The sequence below is a fragment of the Orbicella franksi genome, chromosome 4 (genome assembly GCF_964199315.1).
Source record: "Orbicella franksi chromosome 4, jaOrbFran1.1, whole genome shotgun sequence".
In the NCBI taxonomy this organism is placed as follows: domain Eukaryota; kingdom Metazoa; phylum Cnidaria; class Anthozoa; order Scleractinia; family Merulinidae; genus Orbicella; species Orbicella franksi.
In genome coordinates this window covers 21,974,844-22,002,145 of record NC_138148.1, presented here as the reverse complement: position 1 = coordinate 22,002,145, position 27,302 = coordinate 21,974,844, and the positions used below count along the sequence as shown (strand labels likewise).

Below are 27,302 nucleotides of genomic sequence, written 5' to 3'. Positions count from 1 at the left end.
AACAATATAATACATGAGGTGAGATAAGTACAAAGTACACTAGTTATATATTATGTATGAAGTACACTAATGATATGAAAAAAAATTAGAAAGAAAGAAAAATGAAAGAAATAAGAAAAAATGAGAGAAATAAGAAAAATTTAATTTAAGAACTCGCTGAGAAGCTTTGTCGTCAGAGTTTTCTTAAAATTTGCATGACTCTCGCATAGTTTTAAGTCTTTGTCTAAAGAGTTCCATAGTTTTACTATTCTGAAATAAAAAGATCTCTGACCAGCAGTGGTTTTGCACAGGGGAATAGTCAGTTGTTGTGAGTTTCTTGTGGTTCTGCTTGATATTTGTTGCCTTTTGACAAATTGTGATGTTAGATAGGTCGGGGCGCAGCCCGTCATGCACTTAAAAGCAAAAACAGCGTCTCGGAGGTAAAGCTGCTTTTTTACAGGAAGCCACCTCAAATTCTTGAGTGATGGATTTATATGCTCAAATTTATATGTACCACTAATTATCCGAGCAGCAAAGTTCTGAACGAGTTGAAGTTTTTGCACATTACAAGCAGTGGTACTGGACCATACAGTAGAGCAATAGTACAACTTACTGAAAACGAGCGTGTTGATGAGAGTCACTAATAGGCTGGAGTTAAATGCATTCTTTGCTCGATTAATCTGGGCTAATTTACTCATACAGAATGAAACTGTCGCTAAAATGTGGTTGTCAAATGAGAGAGTGGGTTGAATGTTACACCAAGATCTTTAATGGACTCTGATGGCAAGAGTTCCTTTCCGAGCAGCAAAAGCTTAAAATCAGATAGCCTATGGATCATTGGGCGGCTGCCGAAGATCATGAGCTTTGTCTTTTCAGGGTTGAGCAGGAGACAATTATCAAAACACCAGTTACGAATTAGATGTAAATCCTTTTGGATAGTGTCCTTTGCTTCATCAGCGTCACCAACTTTGAAAGACAAAAGAAGTTTCGTGTCATCCACATAGCATTCGGTTGAACAACTTTCGCTGATTGCTGGAAGGTCATTTACTAGCAAAGAAAAGAAATAAAGAAAATGAAATGGCATAAACGGCGACTATTTTGTGGGAGTGGTGATTAGAGCAGTGTTTAGTCCATGACAAAGTCATTGAATCTAGTCAGTTTTACAGAGACCCGGCCGCTGCGGGTTCGATATTCCCCGTTGTCATGTGTTGATGAGACACCTGTGTCTCCATTGTCTGGCTCTGGCTCAGGCTCGCCCTCTCCCTGGTGGCTCTCTGGGGAAATGCTCTCCTCTCTGTCTGTTGTAATGGGCATTTCTTCTCTAACCTCTGGTGTTTCTACAGCCGGTCCGACGTCGTCCCTTGGTTCATACTTTCTCAAATGCCTGCAATTTCAGAGGTACACCTTGCCATCTGCCCGTACTTCATAGGAACGGGGCCGCACTTGTTTCACCACTCGCCCGTTGGTCCATCTCTGTCCTGAGGTGACTGGCTGGATTTTCACCCTGTCGCCTTCATGAAGCTGCTGTAGGGCCTTTGATACCCTGTCATAGTATTTTTGTTGCTTGGCTTGTCTTTGGAGAATGCTTTCCACCGAATTTTGGACCGTGTGTGGTTTCAACAGGCTTGCAGAGACTGGGAGGGTCATCCTGGTGCTTCTGCTCATCATTCTCTGGGCCGGGCTCGTGTTGTGTCCCTCCTGCAGAGTGTTGCGGATGTTCAAGAGAGCCAAATAGAAATCATTGCCACTGGCTCTCGCCATTCTCAGGGTCTTCTTCGCTTGCTTTACTGCTGATTCGGCCTTCCCATTGGATTGAGGGTAGTGTGGACTAGTGCGCGTATGCTTGAACCCATAACTTTGAGCGAAGACACGAAAGTCTTCGGCTGCAAACTGGGGCCCGTTGTCAGAAACTATTTCATCTGGTACTCTGTATCTTGCAATGTGGGCCTTTAACTTCTTTATGACCGCTTCAGAAGTCGTGCTGTACATGCGGTCCACTTCAAAAAAATTAGAGTAATAGTCGACCATCACCAGGCAATCTTTGTTCTCAAACTGGAATACGTCTGCGGCAATCTTCGCCCAAGGGTGATCGGATACCTCGTGGCTCAGGAGCAGCTCCTTTTGCTGATGAGGTGCGTACGTGAGGCAAATCTCGCATCGGGAGATGTAATCTTTCACCTCACTGTTCATGTTGGGCCACTAAATGCTCTCTCGTGCTCTCCTCAGACTCGATTCTATCCCCTGGTGTGCTGCATGTAGATCTTTGATCATTTCCTTTCTGAGGGCTCTTGAGATGACCACTCTACCATCACGAAGGATGAGTCCATCTTCGACCACCAACGCATCGGGGATGTGAAAGTATGGGGTTACGGTCGCGGGCAAACTGTGCTTGCTTTCAGGCCATCTGTCTTGTATAAGCACCTTCACAGCCTGGAGGGCTTCATCCTTGCCTGTCTCGTTCTTCAGCCCAAGCAGTTTATCTTCGGATGCTATCATTTGATTGATTTCTTCGATGCGAGGCATGACCTCTATCTCTTCTTCAAATGCTGATCTGACCAACTGTACCTCATCTCCACTGAAGTGTCTGCTGAGTGTGTCGGCTAGGTACATTTCTGACCCCTTTTTGTACTGGATATCAATATCGTACCACTGGAGGTGCATAAACATCTTTTTGAGCTGCCTTGGGACCGAGGCAAGCGGTTTTCCGAATATCATCTCCAAAGGCTTATGATCAGAGTCTACGACAACTCTCTATCCGTATGTATATTGGTGCAAACATTCTACACCAAACACAATGGCCAAGAGTTCCTTCTCAATTTGTGCATAGTTCATTTCTGTAGAGGTAAGCACCCTGCTCGCATAAGCAATTGGTTTCCCGTCTAGCAACAATGATGCACCCAGGCCCTTCTCGCTGGCGTCACATTGTAGTGCCAGTGGCTTGTCAGGCTCATAGTATTTCAACAGTGGCAGGCTTGACACCAGCTTCTTGATGTCCTCAAATGCTTTGTCATGAATTTTGGACCAGGAAAAGTCATTTTCCTTTCGTGTTAGCTGTCGCAGTGGCTCTGGAATGTCGGATAGGTTTGGCAGAAATTTAGCTAAGTAGTTGGTCATTCCCAGGATCCATCTAACACCTGTTACGTCTGTGGGCTTGGTCAGATTGGATATTGCCTCAACTTTAGAGGGATCTGCTTTGACTCCGTCAGAAGTGAGTAAATGTCCGATGTATGGCATGGACGTTTTCTTGAGGGAAATCTTCATTTCGTTTAGCTTAATGCCTCTTTCGCGGCACCGTCCCAGTAAAGCCTCTAGTTTGGTGTCATGGTCTTTTACTGCATCCACTACTGACTCACCGTTTCCAATGATGAGGAGGTCATCCGCCACTGTCCTGACCCCATCTAGACCCTCAATGGCTTGGTCTAAGCGACGTTGGAAAATTTCTCCCGCGGGAGAAATTCCAAAAGGCATTCTGGTCCACTTGTAGCGACCAAAAGGGGTGTTGAAGGTGGTTAGTGTTGATGAACCTTCGTCCAACTTCACCTGCCAGTAGCCATTCTTGCAGTCCAGCTTGGTGAACACCTTTGCGTTAGCTAGGTCTGGCAGCACATCTTCAATCATTGGGATAGGGTAATGGCATCGCTTTAAAGCCTTGTTCAGTGGCTGCGGGTCAAGGCAGAGCCTTATCTTTCCATTGCTTTTCTTGTTGACCACTACGGTGCTCACCCAGTTGGTCGCTTCTACAACTTTCTCAACCACTCCTTGCTGCTCGAGCTCTGTTAGATGCTCTTTTAGGGGTTTTCTGAGGGCTTCCGGTATCCTTCTGGGCGGGATCTGGACCAGTTTAATTGTTTCATCGACTTCTAGGTGTAGGGGTTCCCCGAGTTCTCCAAGGCCTTGAAACACGTCAGCATACTTGGTTTGTATTTCCTCCTCGGACATGCCAATCTCACTCAGAGCCTGCACCGCATGAACGACTTCATTCGACCCAGGCAGTAAGTTTTCATGCTTGACTTGGATCAGGTTCATTTGTTGGGCCACTATGCTCCCTATGAGATTGATGTCAGCGTCGTTGTCTTTTACTACCACAAATTCCACTTTGTACTTCTTGCTATTTCGTGGATTGGTCAGCTGAACACGGCATTTCCCAACTGGTCTTAATGGCGATGAATTGTACATCTTCAACACTTGATTCGTGTGTGTGACCTTGTTTTCGTACTTGGTGCCACGCAATTCACCAGCTCGGATTATGTTACAGGTTGCCCCGGTGTCCACTTGGAAGATTGCCTCATAGACGCCCTTGATCTTCATTGTCATGTGGATTTTCGATTTAAATTCTCGGCCTTTTACGATAAGGATTTCCTCAGGCTGTGGGGATAGGTCAAGAGTCATGATTGAATCTCCAGAGTCGTCGTCTGAGAGGTTCGGCCCATGAGATTGCGTTATGATGTTCGCCGATGTAAACTTTTGGCTCGTATTTCTCTGTTGGCAAACTTGAGAGAAATGGTTGCGACGGCCACATTTTTTGCAAGTTTGTCCGTATGCTGGGCAGTCGCCTTGTCTGTGTCTTCCCCTGCAATACTGACAAGATCAGATTATTCCTCTCTCTTCTTGGTCTTTCGTTTTCCATCCTCTTGGGTGTAACAGCATTAACTTCGTCATCTGTTCCGGATATTGGTGTCTTGTTCTTGAGCTCTTTCAGACACATGTCAGTGGTTTCACCGCTTCTTCCAATATCTGTTGCAAGTGAGAGGTTGAGCTTCTTTTCTTGCAGCAATTTCTTCTGGATCGATTCACTTCTGATTCCTAGAACCAGCCAGTCTCGGATGAGAGAATCATGTAGGCAACTACAGAAATTGCATGTCTGGGCGAGCTTTCGCAATACTGTCTCGTATTGGTGAATATTTTCATTTTCTTCTTGATCCCGGCGATTAAAGATGAATCTCTCATAGGTTTTTTTTGTTTCCCCGATGCAGAAGTCCTCAAATTTTCCGACTACTTTGTTGAGCACTTGCTTATCGGTTTCTGGTGTGAAATCCATGCCATCGAATATTTCAAGCACATCTTCTCCTATTACCGACAAGAACATTGCCGTCTTGAATTTTTCATCGAAGCGCTCCAGTCTGGCCACGATCACGTAGTTATCCCAGGTTCGTTTGAAACATTTCCAGTTCGTCGCAAGATTTCCATCTGTCTTGAGAGGCGGAGGCAGTTTTAATCCAGAAGGAAGGGTTGGCTTTCCCGAGGCCATGTTGTCTGATCCTTCTCCACTTGATTGATTCAACATTTGTGGAGCCGCAGGTTGTGTTCCACCGGCAGATTCTTTGCTATCGCTCATGTCGCTTATTGTGTGGATCCCACTCCTGACACCATGTTTTGTGTCCAATAATTAACTCTAACAGCCTTCAGTTTAGGTAAGTGAATTTATTGAACATTGCCCTTTTGCCCTATGCCGTAACCAAGAATCCGTACTATTACATTGTGTTGGTCATGCAATGAGAATCACATCTCGAGTTACAGTAACTTAAACCCCTATCATAACAATATTAACTACAAAATTATGAAGGCATCTAATGTACGGAGGTGTTAAATTGACTTTATCCAGTAAGTTACCATAGGGCAGGTTATAGTCCTCAAGTATGAATCTAATATGCGCTTGTTAGGAACGTCCATTTTTTCAGCATTACTTGCATACGCAAGGACGTCATTGTTTAAGACCGAAAGTGCCTTTGGGAACACGTGAATGTTGTTGTTTAGTTGGTGAAGCCATTTTGAAATTTTTTATTGAGTTAATCTTTGGAAATCTTTGTAATCCTCATCTGAGACAGCCGTAATCTAGGAGTAGAGCCTATGGAATCTTAAGGAAAATATAGTCCAGTGAGAGAAATCTTGTACATGGTTCTTCTTAGTAGGATAGAAGCTGATTGAAATGAGTCTACAATTGCGTCACGTTGCTAGTGAGTGGTGAGTGAAGTCTGTGTTGAATTTTCTATGTATCTTAAGTGCCAAAATGGCTGAAGAACTTTCCAGGAAATGAAGACAGCGTGGAGGTCACAGGTCCCCCACAACCCGTATTATTTTGTCTGTGATCAAGGTCCTTATCACTGGTGACATTTCACAATTCGCCGAACACACGGTCAAGCTAAACCAACAAAGGGCAAGCCTTCACCATAAACAGATCACTGTTCAACAACTCGACACGGAGATTCTGGCCCTTAAGGGTGAAGACGAAATCAAAGCCGAGGTAGAGCGGGCAGATGTGGTCAAGGAATATATCCAGCTGTCCATAACTAACATAGATAACGCCTTGTCGTCAAATGCGAACGTAAATACTGTTGCTTCAAATCAGTCCGTGCAGTTGCCTTTGCAACCAAGCATGTTAGCAAACACATTGACAGAAGAAAGTCATGGCAAGAATGATTCTCCTCCGAGAGCTACTTTGGTGGATTCCTCAGCATCTTCATTGGGGAAAACCCAGGTCAGACTACCGAAGTTGGAACTAAAGAAATCATAGTAAGTGGATCTCTTTCTGGGATGCCTTTGAAGCTTCAGTACATAAAAACGAAAATCTTTCGCCCATTGACATGTTTAACTACTTGATTTCGCTACTTGAATGGTCAGCAGCTGAAGCAATTTCGGGTTTGATACTAACAGCATCAAATTATGTGGCAATAGAAATTCTGAAGGTTAGATTTGGCAACAAGCAGCAAATAATTAATCGTCACATGGAAATGTCAGAAGCTTAAAGTCACTGGGAGTTCCCCGCAAATCACGTGGTGGTTTACTTTCATCCATCTTGATGATTAAGCTATCGCAGGAATTTCATCTTGTTATTACTAAAGAAGTGGGAGATTATGACTGGCAACTGGACCAGCTGTTTACAATCTTTAAGAGGGAACTAGAGGCAAGAGAAAGAGCTGGAGGAACGACTGTTAATGGAAATCAGCCTCCTCCTCCCAAGCCACATAGGAACGACAACAGAAAGGATCCAGCGACAACATACACCCTTCTTAATGGCAACGCTAATCGTCCCACTTGCAACTACTGAAGAGAAAACCACCTATCAAAGGATTGCAAGACAGTAACTGATGTGCAAGCTCATAAAGATCTTTTTAAGAAGTATGGAAGATGTTTTGTGTGCCCTCGAAATGATCACATAAGCCACAACTGTCCATCCAAGTCCAAATGTCACAATTGTCATGGCAAGCATAATGTCAATACAGTATTGTGCAAAAGTAATGAGAACGTTACTCGACAAAATTCACAAATTTCTGGGCCTTTTGACGAAAAATGGTGAAGTTTTGTTCGATGATCAAAAGACAAGAGAATCGAGGAGAATTTGAACAATGCGTTTCGCTTTTATTTATACGGTATTGTAAATTAATACACAAAAATACAGACGTGGCAAAATGATATGAACAAAGAGTAGATAAATAGAAGAAAAGACATTACGCAAGACTGGGAGTTCTGCAGCCTTTAACATTGCCTTTGAAAGGAAAGAAAAAAAGAGAAAAGGATACAATTTTTAATTTCTAAGATCTCTCAAAGGTAACAAAGAAAGATTAATCACTGATATTGGCTGGAAAAATAAGGAACGAAAAAATAGGAATGAAAATGAGAATTATTACCTGCTTTGGTGATCGGACATTAGAAGCGATACTTTGTTTATAATTGAAGGGGTAAATGCAAAACCATGCTAACTGACAATTTGGGTGAAAAAAGAATTTTTCTCAATAGTGCCTGAATTTTGCATGTGGTCTTCAATGTAAAAGAAAAAACATGGTCCTGTATTTTTCTCGCTGGTTTGTGCTTTGTTTTCGAGTTAAAGTGTCTGCAAAAAAACTTGGCTTTTCCTAGCCATGTCTTTAGGAGTTTATTTGTGAACAGCAAACAAGCAGACTGTTTCTAATGTATCAAGTCAAAATCAAATCCCACAACATATAGAGTGGAAATCTGGAAACAGATTGTTTACATCGGTTATTGTGACATGAACACAACACCTGAATCGATCGAGCATCAAATGAAATACCATCGAACAAAAAAGAGATGTGCCGCATTAGAGCTCTGTCAACTAATATCTTAAGCATTGTTTTAAAGTGCCTTGTATGCCTGCCTGGTGGTTGAGAGCCATCATAAAGCCTCAATAAACCTGTAAGTCATCAGCACGTTTTAAAGAATCAAAATGTGTTCTGAAACTTTGAAGGCAGCTGATATACTGTAATCGTGTTATCAGCGTTTGAAGTCAGATCAAGCCAGGCGGCAAAGTCCAAGAGGAGTTCTTGCCCAAGAAAAATACCCTCTGGTGAGTTGTGGCCCATTTGCCAAGCATTGCTAGTGTTAAAGTTTGGAATGCGAGAACTGGTTTTAGAGTGAAAAAATTTGTGTTGTATCGACCGCCATGTTTTCCCACGCACAGGATGTAAAGACCCTTCCCAGCATGCATTGCGATCACGTTCTGTGGACATTTCTAAAACTGGTAACTAGATTGTTTTTCCTTTTTTATTCAAACACAATAATGGCCAACAGGTAGCGATTGATTGTAACATAGATCGGTGATCCAGGTTGCGTTGATTTTATTTCAAATCGGCATGATTTGTAGTGTTTTGAGCTTCTGGGATCAGCGAACATGCAGATGTATAGAGACCCATACGTTACCCAGAAGGGTTGATCTGTTAATCTACCTGCCCTATTTATAAAGCGTTTTCACATGAGGTCATCAACTTCTTAAATCCAAAACTTAACAGCCACCAAAGTTGTTATCCTCATCAGGCAAAAGAGGTACCAGCGCATTTTGAACTTTGAAGTTATGGCAGTGCGTGACATAAAGCTACGATCATGTTTGTCAAAAACTACATATTTATCTCATGATTTTTGCCATTTAAGACGTCGTATTTGGAAAAGTGCTTATTGAAATGTTTATATGTTTTATTTTATTCTTATTTACATCTTGTTTGACCTGAAATCAAAATTTTTGAGCTTATGCGTTGCGTGAAATTACCATTTTCAGGAGCCCATCATGGGCTCCTGCCATTTTGTTGGTTTCTAATTGAAACCAACATCCTTGCCATCAGGCGTTAATGTCAATCAACATTTTAACCTATTTAGACCTAAAATCAATATCATTAGAGTGCAGTGGCTGTTGAACATCCACGAAATGCGACTTTTTATCGTTTTTCTGAAACTTTGGAGGAAAGTTTAGATGTAAATAGATAATTAAATTCCTGAGACAACTGAAAAAAGGAAATTGATGGTTTCTTGACTTTAAAAACTTGAAATTATTGAAAAATCGGGTGCACATGCATAAACAACTGCAAAATTACCAAGGACAGTTCAATACGTGCGATTTTGTTTAAGTCTGAAGTTCAATAATGCCGAGAAAAATAATTGGAAACCGTTATTTGCATTAATTTCAGTTAGAATTCTACTAAAACAATAGATTATTTGCTCTCGATTTCTGAGGTGATAGTTGATTCGGCCTTCAGCCTTATCAACTATCACCTCATAGAAATCTTGCGCTCATAATCTAATTGTTAATTAACATCCTTGCCATCACGCGTTAACGTGAAATCAACATTTTAATCTATTTAGACCCGAAATCAACATCACTGAGCTTATGGATTGCGTGAAATTGACATTTTGCTTGTTTCTAAGTGAAATCAACATCCTTGCTGTCACACGTTAATGTGAAATCAACATTTTAACCTATTTAGACCTGAAATCAACATCACTGAGCTTATGCACTGCATGAAATTGACATTTTGCTGATTTCTAAGTGAAATCAACATCCTTGCTGTCATGCGTTGAGGTGAAATCAACATTTTAACCTATTTAGACCTGAAATCAACATCACTGAGCTTATGCACTGATGAAATTACCATTTTACTGTTTTCTAAGTGAAATCAACATCCTTGCCGTCACGTGTTAAAGTGAAATCAACCTTTTAACTGTTTTTGACCTGAAATTAATATTTTTCTGAGTTTACACGTTGCGAGAAAAATCAACATTTTGCTGTATTTTAAGTAAAATGAACATCTTTGCGGTCGCTTGCTGACGTGACAACAAGTACAAGTTTATTGCATATGTAATGTCTCAGAAACCATGCAAACTTCAGCAAAAACACATACAGAACATTGTTTAACACACCTAAGAAGTAACGCATGCAAAATTTGGAGCCCATTTTCCACCGAGTCCTTCACATACCAATACTGAAAGAATTACACTGGCTTCCTGTTTCTGAACGCATTAAATTCAAGATTATGTTACTTACCTTTAAGGCTCTTCATCAACAATCTCCTGTCTACATTCAAGATCTAGTGGCATACTACCAACCTTCCAGAATCCTCCGATCATCACACTTATTACTTCTTAACCCCACAAATTTTCACCTGAAGACGTATGGTTCTTGAGCTTTTGCTGTTTACACTCCTGAACTCTGGAACAGTCTACCTGTTTCTATCCGCTCATGTGACAATCTAAGTTCTTTTAAATCTAAACTCAAAACTCATCTTTTTAAGAAAACTTATTATTCTTAGCGATTTTTACTTTATATTACTTTCTTAAATGCACATTTTTAATTATTAAGATTAGTACAGCTCATTTTGGCGAATTGTACAGCGCCTAGAGCAGGCATGGATAGGTGCTATATAAATATTTATTTATCATTATTATATTTATAAAGGAAACTGGGCTTTGTTATAATAAACCGAGCCGATCCTTTGTTACAATAAACCGAGCTGAGACTTTGACTTATAACAAAGGCTCGCTTTGGTTTATTATAACAAAGAATTGGCTCAGTTTATCATAACAAAGGCCCTGGCTTCGTTTATCTGAAGGGCTCAGCTAAAAAAGGGCATTATGTATTTTTCTCAAAAGTGAACTTTGTCGAAAATGCTTCAAATTTCGCATGCAGTTTTGTTTAGGTATGTTTAGCAATGTCCTGTAGTTTTTCTGCTAAACTTTGCTTCGTTTTCGAGATATTGAGTATGCAAAAAACCACTTGGTTTTCCTAGCGGCATCCTTATAAAGCGAAGTAAAAACCAGCAGCAAAAATACAGGACCCCGTTTTCCTATTACATTGAAGACCACATGCAAAAATTCAAGCCCTTTTGCGAAAAATTTTGTTCATCCAAATCGTCACTTAGCATGGTTTTGCACTCACCCCTTCAATTGTCTTGGATGAGGGTTACTGATACCGTTGCATTTTGCACTATTTCTCAACAATGGCAGTGGGCTTAAACTTTAACTTAACTGACCTCAAGTCAGTGGCATCAAAATTGTCATTGTTTACAGATGATCCATTTTTCCAAGTTGAGTGGCTCACAGCCACTTTGATTCTTTATCTTGTTGATTCTTGCCATATTATATAATCTTTTGTTAGCTCATTTTTCTTTGTTTAGTTTTCTTTTACACAAAGTAAATCTTCCATTATTATATTGCAAATGAATCATTTAGTTCAGTTTATAATTAGCATAATCTATTGCACATTGAGTTCCATTTTGTTTGTATATTTAAGAGTCCCTGTCCATAAAAATGGAAAATAACTCAGCAAGGGTCGAAAATTCGATTTTGCTCATATTTTCATGGTAAATAGGCTAGGGCATGACAAAAACTACTCGATATTTTTTTTTGGCAAAATATCCTTTTATTTCAAAGAAATAGGCAAATTACCAAATTCCGTTAAAATTGTTATTTGACGCTCCATTTTATTAAGCAAGTTTGAGAGCCTCACATGCAAAACCACATCATCCTTCCGTCTTTAAAACACTCAAATATTTTTGTGCAATGTTTAAATGTGTACTGGGTTGATTTTAGGGAATGTCACGTTGTTTTTTTGGGTGCAAAATAATTAAATTTCCAAGACATGTATTTCATTCACTTAAAAGTACTTCATGAATATAGTTAATTTTCACCATGTGCGAAACCTTCAAATGGATTAAGCTTCTGGTGGTTGAATTGCAGAAGGATGGTCTACAGATTCCTGTAAAAATTTCTTTGGGCAGATGGTTGTGAGCTACGCGAGAGCTTTTCAAAGTACGTTAAAAACGCAAATATTTGACCATCTGTTGTCAAATTTCAATTTACGGGTTAGACATATATTTTAGCATGCGCCACATGACTTGACCTATAATAAGTTGAAATAGACACAGAGCTGATAATTTCGAAATGTTCTAACCTTATTTGTTGTAAAAGGCATGTCCAAAGCCGATTTAATGTGTTTCTAGTTGATCTCTCACCATTCGTCGCACATAAAGCAGAAGTTTGGTTTTGTTCACACAAAGTTAATGTCCGATGTACATCGCCTGCCGTCAACCTATTATTGGTCAAATACCATGAATCTGTGACCATCTTTCTGCGCATATGAACATCACTGCATCTAAGTCAAAAACGGCTGAGTCATTTGTTGATAGTTGCTTGCTTTGCACTGCGCCAAAATATTACGTTTGATCAGTTGCTGACCATTGCTGATAAGCTTGTTGGCGCAGCACAATCTTACTGCCGTTATTTGTTCGTCACGTCAACGTGTTTCTAGTCAATCTCTCACCATTTGTCGCACATAAAGCAGAAGTTTGCTTTTGTTTACATACAATATTGTGCAAAAGCAATGAGAGCATAATTCAACGAAATTTGCAAATTTTGGGGCTTTTCAACAAAAAATGGCGAAGTTTTGTTCACCGCAAAAGTTCAAAGAAAATTCAGCGAATTTACCCGCTGCCCATTGTTTTAGTCAACGCAAATTTTTGAGCAAGAATTCGTGTCTACTGATAATTTGGCCCAATTTTTCAAGCGAAAATTCGCTCTCGAATTTTCCTTCCAACTTTCTAGCAAAAATTTGCTGTGTTCCCTAAGTTTCCCATTGATTCCCAGTAGTAAGATGAATTAAGCCAGAACAAAACAAGAACGTGCGCGATTAAAACATTAATATCATCGTGAGTGATGGTAATATGTCAAAGCCTTTTCTCACAAACTTACCTTGCTTGTGTCCATAGAAAGCTGATATCACTTTGTTTGTTACGGTCTTAAAGCTTGTAAGCTCAGACGGTCTGTTTGCCAACCTGTTTTCATTGAACAAGAAATGCTACTCTTGAAAGTACTTGCGGTGCAGCCACAATGAACCCAGGCTCTGCGCAACCTTGCGATATTACCGTCAAAGGTTCGAAGCTATTATTGAACTATTCAGGCCATTCTCTTACAGGTCTGTTTAACTTGGCTGACGACTTTTTAACTCATAGTTTTAGTAACATTCAAACTGTATTGATTGTTATAAATCAGTTACGCTTCCTCCCCCCATTAGTGTTGATACAAAAAAAAATCTTAGCAGGAGGGGTAGCGTAGCAGAGAACTGTCGTTGTAAATAATGAGGTGCTCTTGCATGGAAAATAATTCTAGGTGAGGTATTGAAATAAATCACAACACACACAAGTGAAGGTAAACTTTTATTCAGACATTGGTGAATTGACCGGTAGGATGTTGGCGAAGTGACTTAGGATGTTGGCGAATTGAACTACGATGTTCGCAAATGAGACGTTGGCAAAACGACCGGTTACCGTGTCTTTCCCTTTTGCACTTGCCATCCGAACATCTCTGCACTTTTCCTTCCCTAATCTCATTTCTTTGCACTTCCAACATGCTCAAGTGCAGTCGCATGTCTCCATCTCTTATTTACGAGTGTGAAATAAAGAGGGATTGTCAGGAATAATATACTATCCATCATGGCAGGTGGACAAGAACGTGGCGAACGTGATAACAGTTGAGGGGACCGGGCACGTGGACACCTGGCACTAAATAAATAACATGGCTGCTGCTTGTCCACCGATCACTGAATTTGATGTCACTTTGGATGAATTTTGAGGTGAAGTAGGCCTTCAAAAAGACCTTATTAAGTATTTTACTTTTGTCCAAGTTTACCCGGACTAGCAGTCCGACTTTTGTACCTGCCTTGCTGGCACGATGAGGTGGCAAAGCTTAAGTTAGCAAGTTCGTGTCAGGTAACCCAAAAACACTGAACCCCGGTCTGCAGACCCCCACAATGGACCTGGTCCGTGGACTACCCTACGGACCGGTCCATGGACTACCCCTAAGGACCCCTCTACGGACCATCCTAAAATAGTGTAAAAATAATAAATAAAGATTTCATTTATGGGTTGTCTGATAGATTCAGACTTGTGTCGGTGATTTTTCAAGTGTTATACTGTGCAAATGTAACAGACTTGGGTTTTTAACAACCCACCCTGCCCCCCCTCCCAAAAAAAATGCCTAAAAGCTGTTTTCAGCGTAAGGAGATGCCAATGGTAAGAAGGGAAGTTCTTACCTTCCGTGGCTCAATCTGGCTATGAAAGATATATTTATTCTTATTTGTATCTATTATTTCGCTGAATAAATTGTAAAGCCTGGAACGAGTTCATGAACCCACTGGAGGATGGGTTGAACAAAATGGCAGAGGGGAAAGAACACAAATTTTGAGGCTTCTTGGAGGCTTCCCCGTACACATCTTTCGTATACTTTATGGCCACAGCAAAGGAAATGGCAATGTGTAATTATATAAATTGCACCCGAGCCTGAATCCAGGTCTGCCCATTTAGACAATGTAAAGTTTGAAATTTCGCTGTCACGAGTAATCTTTCAGACAACCCGTAACTGAATATTTATTTATTATTTTTATTACATTTTGGGGGTTGGACCGTAGAGGGGGACCTTGGCGGAGTCCACAGACTGGTCCATAGGTAGTCCGCGGACCCGGTCCAAAGTGGGGGTCCGCGGACTGGGGGTCATTGTTTTCGGGTTACCCATTCGTGTCATTGAAAACGATCAAAGTATTCAAATTCTCTACGTTTTTTGCCATGAAAGATGGATTAACACATTAACAACAACGAATTTTATAGAGGAGTAAAGCATCAATGTGACCGTGATTGTTCACAAGAGAACGATATATTGGTCGCTCGATACTGGTCAGCGCACTGTACTACGATATTGGGCATACTGCAAGCGAAATTATTCCTCTGGTAAGGAATTGTCATTCTTGTTTTGAAAATGCCGCGAATTTTCGTTCTTTGTTTTAAAGAAATAGCGCTCAAGACATTGCGAAAAGACGCTTGAATTTTTGTGTGAACTTTCAAAGAAAGTTCGCAGAGACAAAGAACTAAATTTGCGCATTTCGCTCTCATTACTTTTGCACAATACTGTAACGTCCGATGTACATCACCAACTGTCAACTCATTTAATGGTCGAATACGATGAATCTGTGACCCTCTTTCGACACATGATCACCACTGCATGTAAGTCAAAAAAGATAAGTCATTTCTAGATAGCTGCTTGCTTTGCACTACACCAAAATATTACGTTTGATCATCATGGTTTGATGGCTTGAATCCTTGCTTACAGCGGTTCCTTGTTCGTCACGCAAAGCTGTCATCCCATTTTAAGGGGGTAGGGGTAGGACAATTTCTATCCTAATACGTAAGGCTCCGTAAGGCTTGGAACCACTGGGAGCACACAATTGTGTTGAGTAGGAAGAGATTAAATTAAGAAATAAAAAGAATGAATAGTTTACCATTGCCCCTGTTGTTATCTTTTACTCAACCACCGCTGCCTACATGCCCTGCGTAATACCGTAACGCTAAACTCGTACCTAGATGTTTTCGCGCTTTGCTATTATTTTTGGTTTACATGTAATGCAGTGGGCTGCCCTCGGGGAAATGGGTGGTGACCGCTTAATGGGGCTAGCCGCTTAAATAGAGGTTGGTGTACCTTGAATATTTAATTCTTCACTATCGGGTTATAAATTTCTTGGTGAACATGGAGTCAATTCGAGACAATCATGATAGACGTGTGTTTGAATTATCACTCATCATGCACCTTCAGTCTCAGACCCTTATCTGTCATCGCCCTTTCCAAAACAAAGTTTTTTTTATTGGAACAACCAAATGGTGGCCGCGGAGGTAACCGGTCAACAGGAGTTTTATTTACAATATTTTACTGACAATAATTTTGGACTGTATTGACAACAGTCCTCTATTTTCTGTTACAAACATACCAATGCCTCGCCAGTAAGCAAACAAAATATGCCAAATAAAATGGCATGGCAAGGGTTATTTACTCACATAATTACTAATTAAATTTAGTCTGTTTTTCTCATGAATTAGACACGCTGTGATTTCCTATTTTTATTTCAGCTAGTTCTTGCTTCATTGATCTATAAATTGTTTATGGCGATTTTTTTAAAATTCTAGTGAGTACAGACACTAGCTTTATCAGCTGTTGTCTGAAACATCAGAACGTACAACAAACATGATTTGGAATGAGGCCACGTACACTATAGGATACGATTATATAAATATACACATATTATTATATATATGAACAAACAGATGAACAATGATTAAATTGTTTCACTTATCCTGAGAGTGCTCTATACAAAATAGATCAAAATGTGCAGCATATGCCATGACAGCATTGCATGACGAACAAATAACGGCAGTAAGATTGTGCTGCGCCAACAAGCTTATCAGCAATGGTCAGCAACCGATCAAACATAATATTTTGGTGCAGTGCAAAGCAAGCAACTATCAACAAATGACTCAGCCGTTTTTGACTTAGATGCAGTGATGTTCATATGCGCAGAAAGATGGTCACAGATTCATGGTATTTGACCAATAATAGGTTGACGGCAGGCGATGTACATCGGACATTAACTTTGTGTGAACAAAACCAAACTTCTGCTTTATGTGCGACGAATGGTGAGAGATCAACTAGAAACACGTCAAATCGGCTTTGGACATGCCTTTTACAACAAATAAGGTTAGAACATTTCGAAATTATCAGCTCTGTGTCTATTTCAACTTATTATAGGTCAAGTCATGTGGCGCACGCTAAAATATATGTCTAACCCGTAAATTGAAATTTGACAACGGATGGTCAAATATTTGCATTTTTAACGTACTTTGAAAAGCTCTCGCGTAGCTCACAACCATCTGCCCAAAGAAATTTTTACAGGAATCTGTAGACCATCCTTCTGCAATTCAACCACCAGAAGCTTAATCCATTTGAAGGTTTCGCACATGGTGAAAACTAACTATATTCATGAAGTACTTTTAAGTGAATGAAATACATGTCTTGGAAATTTAATTATTTTGCACCCAAAAAGACAATGCAACATTCCCTAAAATCAACCCAGTACACATTTAAACATTGCACAAAAATATTTGAGTGTTTTAAAGATGGAAGGATGATGTGGTTTTGCATGCGAGGCTCTCAAACTTGCTTAATAAAATGGTGTGTCAAATGACGATTTTAACAGAATTTGGTAATTTGCCTATTTCTTTAAAATAAAAGGATATTTTGCCAAAAAAACTATCGAGTAGTTTTTGTCATGCCCTAGCCTATCTACCATAAGAATATCAGCGAAATCAAATTTTCGACCCTTGGCACAAAATTAAGAATTTGTCTGATTTTTAGAAGCAGGCACTCTTAAATTTTCAATTGATTTGTGTATTTAGTCAGTTTGTTAGTGTCTTAAATAATAATTGATAACTTCTGTTACCTGCTTTCTGTACTTTCCAGCTGTAGAAAAAGTGTGGTCGTGAAGACTCGCATCATGTCTGCTCGAGCTGTTGTTCCTCTAGTACCTGAGGATATGTTAGTTCAGACTCTTCACAAGCTTCTTTTTTCTCTCCCAGTAAGGTGAGTGGTCAGATTACTGCAGCCCTATTCAACATGTTATAAATTAAAGTACCATCAGCAGTCCATAGCTTGTAAAGTTTCTTTGGAATTAAATGTTTGGTGACATGGGCAAAGGTAAAGAATCCGATCCCACCAACGCATTGGGCCACCCTTGTTAAGGGTTGGATACCAAAGGAAGTTAATTAACATGTTGGCCGACATCACCGACTTGTTTATTTTTTATTTATTAACAAGATTTAGAAATTAAAACTCTTTATTGATCATTGACTTTTTAAAATGTGGTGGCTTTTTGACATGTGTTTGAAAAAGTTGATGTACAACTTAATAAATGTTGCTGTGTTTTAGGAAATAAAATCTCAGCTTACACATTGGCTAAAGTAGGATCTGAATTAAGTAGCAGGAACTGAGTGCTAATAACACTTGTCGTACTGGAAACTGGGTGCTAATAAGACGACAAACAAGATGGTGGACAAAAGTAAATTATTTCCATAGCGAAGTGAAAGTTTCCCGTAGAAGACGTTTAAGTTCAGTTTGGAAAAGATAGGTTTAGCATTGCAATAGTTAAATAAGGCCCAGAGCAGTCACCAACTTGCCACCAACGCATTTTGTGTGTTTTAAGGATAAACAGTGGCCAACACATTGGCCAACTGTCAACCGATATGTTATCCACTGTTGACCCTTATGACGTACAAGATGTGTTGATGACACATTGGTCAGGATTGGATTCTTTACCGTGACCTGAAATGTTGCAAAATGTATGGCTGTATGTCAAGTTAACAGTTGATAAAACTAACCATAATCTAAATTACTTTGTCGTTTTCTTTGACAACAAGTTTGTGGTTATCCAAGGTATTTTGAGAGAAGTAAATTTGTGGTACAAAAGGTGCACTTATAAGATAAGAATTTTTAGAATACCGTAATTTTTAATCGTAAATATTGTGCAGATGAAATGTTGTCACATGTATCATGAAAGCTGTACACAGGTTGATGGGTTTCAACAAAATGCTGACCCCCTTACTGACCCCCCATAAAATCAATGGCAAAATGAAAATTTAACAGAAACCAAAAAAGATCAACAGGACCAGTTCAAGTTTATTGATAAATTGAGTTTACCCAAAATTTCCAAGATGGTGGAAACGTTGCAGATTTCTGACTCTCTTCTCCTTTGACTGTAAGTTCAGGTTTCATTTGCAGAAAATCAAGCACAGAATAAGTTGGAATATCATCAGGTATGGTAGTCTTACCCATTAGAAAATTATGTGATGAAAGTTACAAAGAAATGCTAGTAAAGGAACATGCTCGTGGGCAACAGGCACACTATACACAAGTGATTAGGATGAAAAAAGTCACAATCAAATTAGTTAATAACTGACCCTTTACAACCACCCAATGAAAACTGTCACCACGCTCTGTAGAATCAAGATAAATAACGACTGATAATTTTTAAGCAAGGACGTAGTCGTTGCTTATTGCTGGCAAGCACCATTCTTTTGGATAAGTGACTTCGCCCTTTTTTCCACGATTTACCCCTCTGTGGAAGTGAAATGCACTCTGGGAGCTAGTAAATAAGATATAGACAACAAAAATTCGCCATCTTTGGTTTCAGGGAGTGAGAAACTTTTTCTTTGCGGCTGACCTTTGGAGTTTGCAGGATCCGTGGAGTGCCTTTATATTCAGCTTTTGAACAAAGATTTTAAGTGTGGATTGTGCTTTATCGAGTATGATAAATTTGCGGTCATGGACAAACTCAGAATAAGAACATATCGTCCATTTATACAACTGCAGATCAACGAGCAAGATGCACATGCAATAGGTCAAGGGTCCACATTAAATTTACATATTGGTGAGCATTGTTTAGGCCGGATCTTTGCCTGTCTTGAGTTGAACTGAATGAACACTGTCAGAGCACTGTATGAGCATTGTATAAGTACTGAAATATCTAACCTAAACTTATCTGTGGACTGAAATATTGGTGAAATTGAACTTGAATTGAAGAAGAGCATTGAAGAAGTTCACTGTAAAACCAGTTGAGATAGCAGAAACCAGCAGAGAACAGTGTAACTTGTGTATCGTTTTTACACTCCTTTGTTGATTCGACTAGCTAATGATGTGGAAATGAATCCTGGGCCTTGTTACCGTGTGGATTGTTCTAAAACTGTCATGGCTGACTATCATCAAGGTGACGTTTCACTGTTTGGAATGAGTCCCAGTAAACAATGTGTAGGAATGTGTTTCACTGCAGTTGTTTTCAATGATTATTATAATGCATCTTGGTGTAGAGATACACTGAATGAAACATTGATGCAAGGCAATGTTCTGTATTCTCACATTAGTAATTTAGCAGGGAGGACATTTTTTCTTTAACTGATGAGATGCTTGCGACATGTGCGACCCTGATGTCGCATAACTATGTCGTGGACATTTTAACAAAGAGACCAATAATCGAAGCAGGTTATATATTGCCTAATGGCTTTAAAAAACATTTTTTATTTTTCTTTTGTTGCAATGTCAATCAAATTAGATTTCACAACACAAGCACACCTCATGCACAGAACTCTTGCTTCAACATTTTGCCAATTGTCACAAAACGTTAGCAGTTGTAATTCGTCAGTATGGCCAACCACTTTAATCCACACGAATTTCAGCACTTTCAGTTTTCATAGCATAGGGGAAATGACTCACAGCCGATTTGTTTTCAGCAGCAAAACAGACATCCACCAATAGTGTCTTCGTTACCTCCGAGTCTAGAGCAGCCTTCTGTTTCACACAAAAAAAAACATTCTCAGAAGAGAAAACGTCTAAAAAGAAGTCTAGCCAAAGGAAGCTATGATGCTAAATTGACGATGAGAAAGTGCTTTTCAGCTTTGGGCCGACAGTATAATAATTATTATCAGAATGGTATCGTATATCTTTTATGCCGCAAATGTGTGACCCCAGTAACACTCTGGGGGTAAATGTCCCGACAAACTTGTGTGACGAAAACAAAAAAACTCCACAGTCGTGCCTTACTTTTGAGCATCTGTTTGTTTATTTTCCAATTTTATAGACAGAATTTGGCAGTTGAATGTCATCTCTTCTGCATGCATTGCATGCTGTTTATTTTTAAACATTGGGAATATATTGTGGGTTCCTTTTCAAAGAATGTTGATGCCTGTTTGTTCTTTATAGTTGTAGATGGCTGTGTTGTTCACAATTACAAGGCCATTATTTACACTGGGTTAAACTTTTTAAGAAAGTGTTGATTAATGTCCCTGCCCCTTACCACAAGAAGAACAGTACACGGGGTTGGGCCTCAAACGAGCAGTTTAATGTAATGTATATATTGGGACACAAAACAAACTGCCCAAAAAAGTGGCCCAATGAAAAACTAAGTGCTGGAGTGGTAAGGAGAGGCATATTGGAAAGGAATGTCCTGAGTCTGTGCGATACGAGGAGCAACCTTTAGGAAGAGACTTAAGGGAGAGCGAATGTATCTTTTATAACAATCGGAGGACCAGCGACCTAGCAGTTTGATCTCATAATCGTTCAGTCCTGCGATGGTAGCAGACGTTGCACCACCAATGCAAAAACTGTGTCTGCTGTAATGGTGAGGGTCTAGACCCACGAGTCGGAGCAGTGTTGAAAGGAAAGTGGTGAGATCTCTGCGGGCTAGTGGTAGTCCAGAGGAAAGCCCGAACAATGGGTCGCTGGGGGTGGCACGTGGACGAGCATGTTGAAGGCGTAGATTGATCTTTAAGGCGCAGACTGCACAAACAGTGTGGTGAGCATGACCAACATATAGGACCACTCCACGGTGTTGTTGATCAGTCTTCGATTTTCGCAGGTGTAGAGCTGCATATTCATCACCAGTTTGCGTGGTGTGAAGGTTGACATCCTGTAGGCGGAGTAAGGTCTCGATATCATAAGATGTTTTGCTGGTGATGGTAAATTCTCCCGCGCGTAGGAGCAGAAAGTGGGCGGTGGTCATGGCCGCCCAGTAAACTGTATCATATTCGGAGTGTGGGTCGATAAAATATTTTAGGCGACACAGAAGGTCAAAGGTTATAGGTAATTTCTGCTTGGCTGGACTGGAGTGTACGCGTTCAATTCCTCGCAAGGTTTGGTGTAGCTTAATAGTGTGAGTAAGAGGATTATGAATTCCGTGACTGATGTGTAACGCACGTACGCCGGCGAGGTACACTTTAATCGATTGTGGTTTTAAACGGTCAGCTAAGAAGGCCACAAACAAAGAGAGTGTTTCTTCGGATGTGGGAATGGCAGTGAAGCCATGTCTGTCGCAGAATGTGAGGTACTGGCGTTGCGCGGAACTGTATGTGCGATGGGTATTTTCAGCTAACCCTTTATGGAAGTAGTGGTCAGCCCTCATTTGAAGGCGGTCAAGTTCAGCGGAAGGACTGGCGTAGGCAGGAGGTCTGCGTCGGGCACCAACTTGTGAAAGCGTTGGACCTGTAATCGAGACAAGGCATCAGAAGCAGAATTTAGTATCCCAGGGATGTGCACAGCCTTCAATACAATGTTAAACTTGGCGCAGATGAAGAAAAGATAACGGACGAGGGACATAATGTGGCGACATTTGCTGGAACCGGAGGTCAGAATGTGCACGACTGATTGATTGTCACAATGAAACAAAAGACTTTGTGAGGTTAGGGAGGGGGCCCAGACTGTCATGGCCATGGTGATGGCATAAAGTTCTTTGTACGTTATGGAGCGACGACTGGGGATACCGACTTCATTAAAGGTTGCACAGAGCCAAGCGGTGCCAAATAAGGCTCCAAAGGACTCGGCACAGGCATCAGTAAACAGGTGTAGGCACGCATTGCTGAGCCACTGTTCATCATAGAACAAACTGCGACCATTCCAAGCAGAGAGAAATGACAGCCACCATTCGACGTCTTTGAAGAACCGCTTAGTAAGACGGATATGATGGCTCGGGTGGGATCCTTTGGACAAAAGTTCGATCATTCGACGAAGAAATGTTCTACCTGGTCTGCATACGGAGCAGATGAAGTTGAGTTTCCCAATGAGGGACTGGAGCTGTCTCTTCGTGCAGGAGGCTTTGGTTTGCCACATTCGAAGTAAGTTGAGAGTCTCGTCCAGACGGGTCTGTGAGATGCACGCCTCTTGAGCAATGCTATCAAGTTCGATACCCAGTAGTTCTAGGGTAGTGCGTGGCACAACAGTCTTGGCAGGATTTGAATTGAAGCCGAGATCTGCACAGGTACTGAGCATGAGATCTAAGTTGGTTTGGCAGAGGGGGTCTGGGGCAGGGGGGCCACAGGTCCAGAAGTCGTCCAGGTAGTTCCAAACGGGGCTGGCCCCACGGTCGCGCATGGTGAACGATAAGATATCCACGTACTTGAGGAAGAGCGCGGGCGAGCTGCGCAATCCGAAAGGTAAAAAAGGCATCGACAAAGTAAGCAGTGGTGAGTGTGCCATTAATGTCAATTTGCCATGTGGAGCCAAGGAGCTCCCAGTCTTCACGACGCACTAAAATGTGATGAAAGGCATCAGATAAATCAAGTTTACTCATTAATGCACCTTTTCCATGGAGTTTAAGTTGTGAAATCGCGCGGTCAAGCGTGTCGTAGGTACAGGAAAACAGTTCTTTGGGAATGCCATCGTTGACAGAGTGAGCGGCGGGCCATGATAGATCGTGAATTATGCGCCATTTTGTAGGCATCGAGCACTTTTTAGGAATAGCGCCCATTGGCGATCCGACAAAGTTAGCAAAGGGCGGTGTAAGAAAAGGACCAATCTTACGATTAAGACAAAGTTCGCATTCCAGCTCTCTCGCCACTGCCTGAGGGTTTGTTGATGCTGATAAATGGTTATCATAGATCTGACTGTAACGGTTTCCAGAGAAACCGATGTTTACTCCAGAACGAATGTCGTGTAATAAATCATTTGCAAGCGTTTGATCAGGGTAACGTGATAAGCAGTCCGTCCAGGTATCAAGATTGAAGGGTGAGTTAATGTCCGGTAACGTATTTACAATCGGCCAGAGAGTGCTCCCCCCGGCAAACCTTGCAAACGTGGGCGCGCTTGCACTCAGTTCCTTGTTGGCAAGAATTGCACTGAAACAAGTTGCAGCCTTCTTTGCCATTGCCTGTGAACCACTTGTCGTATTTCCAGGCGTAATTTTGCTGGCTTGCGTCTGGGCGCGGGCACGAGCTAATTTTCTTCGCGCCTTGATTTTCCTCCAACGCGGTTTTCACACGAAAAAGGCAATCACGCACCAAATGATTCGGGGATTTACAACGCTGACAAGAGACGCCTTCTCTCCTAACGGCAGACGAGTCGAGAATTGTTGTGTACAACGTCATATCAACGGTGTCGAAGCGTGCAGAGGTATTTAGAGTTTGGCTGAGACGAAATTGGACATCGTAATTGTAAACGGCGCTCCACACGAATTTCCTGTTCGCTTTTTGAATCACATCACGGTAGCGGGCGAGTTCCTTGTAACGAAGTGGTGAGACATCCATCACGAGCGCCTCATAAATGTTCCACGCCTCGAGCCACGAGTCGAACGATTCGATAGTTACGTTCTGGGTCGCGCTTGCTTTCCGATCGCCGGTTCCAGAGATAACATCGCCACATGTGTCGGGCTTAACTTTGAGGCGGGGAAGGAGATCGAGAAAATCAACATAAGCGCCAGCTTTTACGGCTTTAAGTACGGTACCTGCAATTGGTTGGCCAGAGTCACTTTGTGAGCCAGATGGAGGTTGCTGTGTCATCTGGATGGGGGAGTTGTTGTCTTTGTTGTCGGCGCGAGCGGACGGTTCGTGTGTTGAGGCACCACCCCCAATTTTATCCTTGGTTGTTGTTAGTTCGGTTACCGTGTCGTGTAGTGTTTGCTGCTCGAGCTGCAAGGCTTCCACTTGGCTCGACAAAGCTCGTATGGCTTGGAGCAAGGCGTCCTGCTTATCGCCAGAATCAGGAGTGAGTTGTTTCTCCTCTTCAACGGGCGACTCCTCCATGGTGCCGTCGCTATCAGGATCTCGTTCTTCGAGTCCTTCGCAGTGTTTTCCCATTGCTGCAAAATCGTGCTTATCTTTCAGTGTTCCGCAACCGGGGCATTTATTTTTGCGTTCGGATTTGCTTTTCAAAGACATTGCGTTGAAACGAACCGGTACAAGTCGAAGAGAGCAAACAGCTAAACGATCAAACTTAACAGCGATAAGCGAGTGTACAATGTGATATGATGCTAGCACGTGCCGGCTACATTAAACTATATTAACAATATTAACATTACTTAAATGAGATTGAGTTGCTTGAGAATCTGTGATCTTTTTGAAGACTTCCTGGCAAGAGACTGGAACAACAACTTCCGGTTGATGTTCACGTATCACATGTTCATGTTGCCCATGGTTAAATGTGAGTGTTCTTTTGCAAAAGTTTCTTCGTTACTTTCATCACTTAATTTTCTAATGGATGCGAATACCACTTTTGGTGATATTCCAACTTATTCTATGCTTGATTTTTGCCAAACAAAACCTACAAAATCAAGGGAGACGAGACGGAAATCAACGTTAATTTCGCGAATTTCGCGATTTAAAAAAAATCATGAAATTTAAGTGACGCGAAAATTGTGACTCACATTATGTCAATAATTAAAAAAGTGACTTTATTACCATTACATACGTTTGTAACAATCATTTTGAACTTTTCTGTGGTAATGTTTTGGTCCTCTTCATCACTACTGCTTTCCGTCTCCACTCCAGGGAGCACTTCTTTTGTACAATCCTCAAACTGTCCATTTACTGGCTCCTTGCAGTGCTGTTCCACTAGTTGCTTAAACCTTTCAATTGCTTCAACGTTCTTGGTAGATGCCACCATTCTTACTGTCGCCTTTGGAAAAGAAGTGCTACCACCTGTTGATCTGTATCAAGACATTTACGCAAACAATTAAACGGCATCAGTCGTGAAACTAAACGGCAATATTTTCTCTTTGGAGTCTGCAGAAAGGAATATTTAATGTACATGGATAATGGGGTCAATTGACCACTAAAAACGTGACTTGAATTCAAGCATGAGCTACAAACCATGCCTTGTAGACACTGTGAGAACATATTTCTTGTTACTGTTTACATAATCAGTTGCGTTTCTGTTTGTTTGGACATTGTTAATTCAGTTGTTTGATCAAATTAAGGGACATGTTAAATAACATTGACAAAGAAATAAAGTGTGTCTCACTCAAAAACACGAAATTAAAGTGAGTCAAAATGAAAAATTTTGGCAAAATCACGAAATTAACGTGTTGCAAAAATTTCATGTAATAAGGTAGTTAAAACTTTCAGTTATGCACATGTCACATTTATGTATAAACAACACTCCAAAAATATTTGTTGAAACAGTTTGAACAGAAGCTTAATTCAGATCCAACTCTTGTTAATGAAGAAATTATGAGCACTCTCTGAATCTGAAAAAGGTTGAAATCTTTCAGTTATATCTTTCTTTCCTGATATACTTCACTAGTCACCTACACAGGTTATTCTATAATCACAGTAAACATGCAGAAAATGAGACAAAAAGACAAACATAAAGAAAGCCATTGCAAGGAAGCTTGCTACAAGTGTGTATCACCTGGCACTGTTTGTATTGTCACTGTAATGTTAACTAGATAAGTGAGTATGAGACAGAACTGAACACAACAACAACACATTTAATCGAGCAACATGGCTGCAAGCAAATGGCATGTGGCAAGGGCCTCTGGGAAACAATGGCTTACATAACAGCCTACATCCCATCTCCCTTCTAAGCAATAAGCAGTCCTTCAAAAGTTCAGAGAGGAACTATCAGTTCAACCTATGAACTACTGTAGGTTTCTATCAACTACAATAGATAACTAAGTCTGCTTTAGAACAAAGTGGAAAAGCAAATAAACAGTCCAAAGTCAGCTATTCTCGTGAACATTCTGGGACTCTTATTTCTCTGCCACTTCGGGTACTTCTCCTTGGGCGAAAAAGTGGGGTAATGCACACTGGGCTGTCAGTCTTCTCATAGTGGGAGGGTTCTCCACAAGGTGTACTCTCCATTTCGCTGGGCATTTCAGGGAGGAGGTTTAGGTGGTGCCTGTTTCTCCTTAGCTGGCCATTTGGCATTGCGACTGTGTAGGACCAAGGAGTACCATCAGCTTAATCTATCACCTTCCCTTCAACCTTTTTGCTGGGTAGCCAGACAGGATCTCCTGGCAAGAGGTCTGGAAGGCTCTTAGCAGAGTGTCGTCTATCAAAATTCTTCTTCTGTTTGGCTTTTAGTGCAGAATCCTTCTCCCTGAACTGCTCTAAGTAAGGCCAGCTATTAATGAAAGTAGCCAAGGCCAAGGCACTGGAAACAATTAAACTGCTTGGCATGGATTGTAGTTTACTCAGTAAAAAACTTTTAGAAGAATCAGCTGGAGTTCTACTGTTGAAAAGAAACCAGGAAATAGTTACTGAGGAGAAAGAGTTGTTTCCTTCTGGTGATGCATGGTCCTGATGAAAACAACATTATTGATCAAGATGAACTTGAGAGTCTATCAGCTGAAGACACTTTAGCGACTGTTTTGCTCAATAATCGGGAACAAGCGACGAGAAGCAACCTTATTGACATCACTGCCTATATTGGCCAAGTAACTTCAGCATGTATAGCTAGTGCCATGGATAGCTGGT

The 27,302-nt window shown here is 40.9% G+C and overlaps 2 protein-coding genes and 1 pseudogene across 9 annotated transcripts in view; 2 read left to right on the top strand and 1 right to left on the bottom strand.

Annotated features, from left to right (window-relative positions):
* LOC145484910 (uncharacterized) overlaps nt 1–27,302 on the bottom strand; it is a 437,829-nt pseudogene that overhangs the window by 94,610 nt on the left and 315,917 nt on the right. The window lies entirely within an intron of this gene.
* Nucleotides 1–27,302, top strand: part of LOC145484906 (tRNA (32-2'-O)-methyltransferase regulator THADA-like) — a 656,511-nt gene that overhangs the window by 430,044 nt on the left and 199,165 nt on the right. For all 7 annotated transcript variants that reach the window (XR_014049105.1, XM_081463530.1, XM_081463528.1 and 4 more), the window contains one exon: nt 17,533–17,652. Coding sequence is in view for 6 of the 7 variants with exons in the window: in XM_081463530.1 (XP_081319656.1) it covers nt 17,533–17,652 (120 nt within the window). In the remaining variant the exon portion in view is untranslated. The remainder of the gene's footprint in view (nt 1–17,532; nt 17,653–27,302) is intronic.
* LOC145484925 (uncharacterized) overlaps nt 1–27,302 on the top strand; it is a 174,480-nt gene that overhangs the window by 114,652 nt on the left and 32,526 nt on the right. The window lies entirely within an intron of this gene.